General features: G+C 40.5%; 1 protein-coding gene across 2 annotated transcripts in view; it reads right to left on the minus strand.

The window, feature by feature from the left end:
• Positions 1–7,500, minus strand: part of gpr158a (G protein-coupled receptor 158a) — a 130,163-nt gene that overhangs the window by 17,725 nt on the left and 104,938 nt on the right. For both annotated transcript variants that reach the window (XM_058403868.1, XM_058404627.1), the window contains exons 6-7: positions 5,518–5,627; positions 1–119 (exon numbers count right to left, since the gene is read on the minus strand). The exon at positions 1–119 is cut by the window's left edge and continues 120 nt beyond it. In XM_058403868.1, coding sequence (XP_058259851.1) covers positions 1–119; positions 5,518–5,627 — 229 coding nt within the window. The remainder of the gene's footprint in view (positions 120–5,517; positions 5,628–7,500) is intronic.

Here is a 7,500-nt window from a genome sequence, read left to right on the forward strand (position 1 = left end):
TCCATGCCACCAGGAACCAGAGAACAATCAGGAGAATGATGCACAGGAGGCACAGGACCTTCCAGCTGGTCATGTACGGGATCCGCTGAGCCGTGCGAGACAGGAACACCTTCAGAACCCTGGAGGAAAACCGAGAGCGTGTCTGATTATACTGTGTGTGTTCAAGAGAGAGGAGTTTATACGTTCTTTTACATACTACGGATGTTATAACCTGAAATAACCCCAGGTAATGTACAGCATTGCTTTCTTTAGTATAGATACTTTTCTTCTCTCTAGTGGGCAAAACATTATGGTTTCTATTCAACGACTTCCACAAATAAAGATAAAGTGAAAACTCCTACGTTTTTCGGCTAAGGGTCATAATGCATGTCTTCTGACTAATCAGATTCAAGCATTCAACAAGGCTGGGGTATAAATATGATGTTAGGGAGGCATAGAGGCAAGTGCCAGGGCAGTGTTGAGTAAGTAGGAGTGCTGAACAGGTGTGGATGTGCGTAAGACACATCATGTGACATGCAGGGGCTGGTGGGTAATGTAGTCCAGTGTAAATTCTGCCATTCATTCATTGTCTATACCCACTTTATTCCTAATTAGGGTCACAGGGATCTGCTGGAGCCTATCCCACATTGGGTGAAAGGCAAGGGTACACCCTGGACAGGTCCATAACAGTACCACATATAGACAGACAACCACACACACTCACAGGCAATTTAGAATTACCAATCAGACTGTTTTTGGACTGTGGGAGGGCCTTAGATATAGGACTTCAGGAAATGTCCAATGCTTATTAAGCAGGATATATATTTTAAATAAATAAATAAACAAACAAATAAATGAATAAATCCGACTTATAAATCCTAAAATTGATACCAAAAAAAAAAAACAATATAGTGCATAAAATATACCCTTGAGGTATGCCTTCTTGCTTCTTGTGTAATGAAGGACTTCTCCAACATTTATCTAATTACACCAATAAGCCATAACATTAAAATCACCTGCCTAATATTGTCTAGTGCCCCTTCCCCACTAATAAAGCTCTGACACGTCGAGGCATGGACTCCACAAGACCTCTGAAGGTGTGCAATGGTACCTGGAACCAAGAAGACCACCAAAAACAGCAGATCTTATAAGTCCTGTAAATTAATGGATCGGACTTGATTGTCCAGTGTTCATCCCACAGACACTTGATCGGATTGAGATCTGGGGAATTCGGTGGTTCAGTCGACATCATGTTCCTCAAACAATTTCTGAACTATTTTTATACTACTTTTAACGTTGCCATGGAGAGGTGTACTTGGTCTGCAGCAATGTTTAGGTAGGTGATAGGTTTCAAAGTAACATCCACACCCAAGGATTCCCAGCAGAACATGATAATCAGTGTTATCCATGTCACCTGTCTGTGGTTTTAATGTTATGGATGAATCACTTTAAACCCGGAGTCACTTAGCGTGCGTCAGGATGTCCACATTAGCGTCCTCACTCTCAGTCATGCTTATAACCTGTCCTCCACACTGGCTTAACCAGGCTCTATCAAAAGACAAAAAAAACTCGGCTATGTGTGAATTCTCACCTTGGTCTGGACATCATGCTTCATTCATGATTAGCGCAGTGTAGCTGTTCATCTCAGCTAGCTTAATTAAGAATTCCATTAGCCTTATGTGACACTTCTACCTGACGCCTTCTTCCTCAGAGTCGTATGTTCATCTCTCATCTTTACATACAGAGGACAAAGACCTCATTATCTCTGAAGCATTATTCCCAGCCTCTCTCTCTCTCTCTCTTTAATTTAGCTATCTATCTGCCTTTCATTTCTCATCTCTCGTTCCTCAAGGGCTTTTCTCCTTTTCGTGGTCTGGCTCCAAGCTTCAGACTTCGTGTCCCGCTGGACGAGTCTCTCTACATTCATCTTCTGCCTCTGCTGTCTCGACCATTCGATAAAACCTAATAAATTGTGCCCATTTGACCTAAGTGCCTGGTGTTATTTGTTTTTCTGCCCCACGGTCGCAGCAGAGCCGTCCTCTACACGCTTTAACAAGGCCGTGAATCTTCTCTAAAGTACACTCCGGTCTTAACGAACTGAACGTGGAACACGGAGCGCCGATTACTTTTTATATCCCGCTGACATTAAAATGGAATTAAGGGATAATATCAACTTTAACTGCGAGCAGGAGAAGAGCAGAGCTGCTCGTCAGGAGGCAGGAGATTTGTTACTGGGTCAAGAAACAAGCACAAACCAAAATAGTTAAAACAAATACAAGACAAAGCGACAAACAAGATCCAACATTGACAAAAGGCAAACAACGAGGTTTAAAGGGACTAGGACTGTGAGAAAATCATATTTATGAGATGAGCGCACATAAACTCCACAACATAGTCATCATTATAAGCAAGGAAACTCTGGATTTTCTCTGAGAGCAGAGTTTCCGAGATGTAGTCGTGTCGGTGAGAAAACAAGGTGGAATCAATGGATGCAGCTTCTGTAGTTAACGGTTGTTTAATTTGTTGAATCAGAACTCAATCTAATTTCATTTATTTTGTTAAAACAGTATTACACATTGTACACTGATGATGTAATTGTAATGATAAAGTTTACAGCACCTTCTTAACTTGATTAAATAAAACACACCTCATGTGCATTTGCTCCGAGCAAAGACACCCGAACGCTCCTGACATCATAATTACGACTTCTCAACTCGTAAAAACTGGACCAACTTCCTGCGAAAACCTGAATTTAAACTAATGCTGAATAAATGTGAAACATCTAACCAGGTCATGTGACATGCAGGGTGTAATGTCCAGTCGCCCCCACCCGAAATGGGGCTTAAACCCCGAGCTCCGTGGTCACCTTGTGCGCCCGCACGCCATGGAGCCAGACCCACATGCGGGATTGAAATAAAGCACTGTTTTAATAACAAAACAAACGTAACTAAACACAAGACATGGGGCAAACTAAACATGGTTGCAGGAACATGACACAAGCATGGTCACCAGGACATTACCAAGCCTGGACTTATACAAATAAACAACAAACAATGACCGACAAAGGGGTTCCTACATATTGGGCAGAACATTAGGGCTAATTAGTGGCACAAAGTAGATGGGAAAAAACACTCCAGCGATTCACCTGCCAGCACTCCCTCCAGTGGTCTGGCAGGGAACTGTCCCAGTGGTTCCTGACAAAGGGGCTGATAGGTAATGAAGTGCAGTGCCAATTTGTTATAGCCATGACATATAGAAATATTTTTAGAAATTGTTTTCCCGCTGATTTCCCAGGTAGGTTGCAGCTCATTTGTTAAGACTCTTTTCATTCTTGATGAGCAACTCTTTTCTACTTTTATGTCCAAGATAATTAGCTGACAGCAGTTTTGGAGGGCGATGACTTTAAGGGCCTTAGATTAAAGACTTCAAGAAAGGTGCCATGCTTATTAAGCAAGACATATTTTAAATAAATAAATAAATAAATAAATAAATAAATAAATAAATCTGGCTTATAAATCCTAAAACTGATACCAAAAAAAACAGCCAAAAATAAAACAATATAGGCATAACATTAAAATCACCTGCCTAATATTGTCTAGCTTCCTTTCCCCACTAATAAAGCTCTGACTCGACAAGGCATGGACTCCACACGACCTCTGAAGGTGTGCTGTGGTATTTGACACCAAGACGACCACCAAGAGCAACAGATCCTGTTTGTCCTGTAAGGTGGGAGAGGTGGAGCCTCCATAGATCGGACTTGTTTGTCCAGTACATCCCACAGACACTTGATCAAAGATCTGGGGAATTCGGTGGTTGAGTTGACTTCCTGTTCCTCAAACCATCCCTGAACTATTTTTACACTACTAACATGGTTACGGAGAGGTGTACTTGGTCTGGAACTTTTATCTGGAACCAAGATGACCACCAAGAGCAGCAGATCCTGTACGTCCTGTAAGGTGGGAGAGGTGGAGCCTCCATGGATCGGTCATGTGCTATACAGGGGCTGATGGGTAATACAGTCCAAGCACCGACTAACTTATTTCAGTTTTCCTTACTAAATTATAAAATAATAGAAGCTGTTCTAAAACTTAATGTGTTTTTTTTTCTTTTCTTAAAATAAATACCTATTTAAAAATGACTTTCCCACACCAAGATTAGAGAATATTAAAGAAATATTCGTGTTGTTGGATCTCTCCTCGTGTTTCCGGATCTGTCCTCGTGTTTCCGGATTTGTTATTGTGTGTTACACTTCTCTGCCACCGTAAGTTTCCAAGTAGTTGTGCCGTTTCATGTGTCATGTCATGGTATTTTTATTTAAATAACAACAGTGGCTTGGTTTTAATCCTGCACATGGGTCTGAGTTGCTGCGACCTCCAAAACGTGACAATAGGCCAGATGAAAATTTTTATCATTCCATGAGCCAAACATTTCCACCTTCCTGATTTACACGGTTCACTTCAGCATTCTATTTCATTCTATTCATATTTCTTCTCATTTCTATTCATTTCTTATTTATTATCTTTAATGTTAAACTCTTCTCCACTTAATTCCCCCATCCACTCTCCATTATTTCTGATCGTCTTCCTACGCCAACACGATTGATTCGTATCACATTGTTGTTGTTTTTTTTCCGTCTTTGATGCTTCTTTGGCCTGGTCCTGCTCTAGCCAATCTGTCTGATGACATTTGTTTCTCCTCCCCAGCTATCGTCCTGCGACAGATCGCTCTGAAATGGCAGAGCCCATGGCAGACTTCTGACATTTACTAACACAGCTGACCGTGAAATGCTGGTGAGTCACCCGTCGCTCGTGGGGGTGTGAAAGCGTGCCTTCGTGCATGCGTACATGTAAGCGTGTGTGTCCTTGTGTGTGTGTAGGTGTGTGTAGGTGTGTACCTTCCGCCTCGTCTCTCCTCAGGACAGAGATTAAAACCCTATAGCTCGGTGAGGTGCGGTGTTGATTCAAAGCCTCGGTCTGATTATAATTAATCTCCATGCTAAGCTCCTGCTATTAAATGAAGGAAATGAGATGCTCAGGTCAAGGTGAGTCAAAACAAGCAATTAAACAAGACGACATCACTGATGTGTGCTTGCTTTCTGACGTTAGAAAAACCGACGTGGGACAGAAGCGTAGCTAGAATTCACACGCTTGTACTAATATACTCGTTCAAATATGTTAGCGCTGCTATATTCGTATTCTGAGAGCTTCACATACACAAAATGTTTATAAAAGAGTATATACACTGATCAGGCATAACATTATGACCACCTGCCTAATATTGTGTTGGTTCCCCTTTTGCTGCATTCTGATGATTGTTGGCTCTTTCAGTGGTGCACAGGGGTCAGCATGGACACCCTGACTGGTCTGAGGCTATGCAGCACCACACACATGACAAAGACACTCAATCATCAACATGGACACAATAAAAACACACAAATTGGTGGTCCTGGTAGTGCAACACCATACTCCCATGGCTTCACAAAAATCATCCCTCCAGACATCAGGAAGTAAAAAGACAACCCTGCATGTAGCCAGGTACCTGTATAATTTGAGCGTGATGGTTCCATACACGGTGGCGAAGCCGAGCATGCGCACCCATCTGAGCAGGATGCAGCGAAACACACTGGGCTGGAAGAACAGGACCACCCCCTGTGGAGAACCAATACACAAGAACATTTATATAGACACGCACGTGTGAAACGTGTGAAAATATTCAGCTCTCAATAGACACCCGATGTTTTCTGCTTAGGATCTGTGTTTAAAAAAATGTGTCTAAATCATAGCTTCAGCGTTTTGTGGATTAATTTGTTCAAGTCATTGTTTAAAAGATCTATTAGAGTTTTTATTAAACATTCCTTAGGGAATTTTGTTAAATACGATTAGAGACGCTGACTCGGATCAGACATCTGTGTCCAATCTGGAGTTATACAGCGACATACATGTTAGTGTTCAGAGAGTTAGTGTTCAAGCCTCAGTTAAATACCACAGTCACTGATGTTGTACTCGAATAAACACTTTAGAACCAACACACACTTCAGCTTCCGACTCGTCCGCTATAAGACGCTGTTTTGAACCGCTGAGACGCTGTTCTGCAGCGGCTCGAGAAAAACACGTTTATCATAAATGTTAGAACATTCGCCTAGAAAGGGATCAGACTGTAAGCTTCATCATACGCCAAACTGTATATAAACAATTATATAATACAGGAGGAGGTAGGAAAAAACAAACACCTGAGCTAACGTTAGCTCAACATGATGACTTTCTGGTATGAGTGAACAAACAAACAAACAAGCAAACAACAAACAAGCAAACATTAGCCAACACTCTGACTTTATTGTAAAACTGAAACAAACAAACAAACAAATTCTAGCCCAACACTTTCACTTTCTGGTTAGTCTGAACAAGCAAACAAACAAACAAACAAATACATTAGCCCAACACTATGACTTTATTGTAAAACTGAAACAAACAAACAAACAATTTCTAGCCCAACACTATGACTTTCTGGTTAAACTGGACAAGCAAACAAACAAACAAATATATTATCCCAACACTATGACTTTATTGTAAATTTGAAACAAACAAACAAACAAACAAGTGCTAGCCCAGTACTCTGACTTTCTAGTAATACTAAACAAACAAACAAACAAACAAAAAACATTAACCCAACACTATGACTATATTGTAAGAGTAAAACAAACAAATGAACGTAAACCCAACACTCTGACTTTACTGTATGGCTGAAACAAACAAACAAACAAACAAATTCTAGCCCAACACTACAACTTTCTGGTTAGACTGAACAAGCAAACAAACAAACAAATAAATATATTAAACCAAGACTATGACTTTATTGTAAATTTGAAACAAACAAACAAGTGCTAGCCCAATAATCTGACTTTCTGGTATTATTAAACAAACAAACAAACAAACATGACTATATTGTAAGAGTGAAACAAACAAACAAACACTCTGACTTTATTGTATGGCTGAAACAAACAAGCAAAAATTAGCACAACGGTATTGTTTCTGGTAATCCTTAACAAATTAACAAACATTAGCCCAACACTATGGCTTTATTGTATTGTAAAAATCAAACAAACAAACAAACAAACAAACTGCTAGCCCAATACTCTGACTGAAAAATTAGGATTTCTAAATTTTCTTTGGGAAAGAGGATAAGGTTAATAGGAGCAAAGAGCAGACAGACAGCCTTTCACATGGAAAGAGCATCCTGATAGATACAAATCTCTACCGCTTTCTGACATTTCAAATGTTTTTCATAACAAAACCCAACCTTCTGCTCGTGTAGATCAGGGTCCAGATTACAGGAGGAGTGAAAATCTAAATCTCTCCCCTCGTTCACATGAAAGCGAATGACGTCGGGACCCGTGGTGCTGGGTCGAAGTGATGAGATCAGGTTTAAAAGGAAAACAAAGTCAGCGTTTTGCCTCAGAGGTGTCAGGTCTTTACAGAGTTATTTATTTATATCAGAAGTGCAGTGATGATGGAGAGAACATTA

The sequence above is a fragment of the Hemibagrus wyckioides genome, linkage group LG01 (assembly GCF_019097595.1).
Source record: "Hemibagrus wyckioides isolate EC202008001 linkage group LG01, SWU_Hwy_1.0, whole genome shotgun sequence".
In the NCBI taxonomy this organism is placed as follows: Eukaryota; Metazoa; Chordata; class Actinopteri; order Siluriformes; family Bagridae; genus Hemibagrus; species Hemibagrus wyckioides.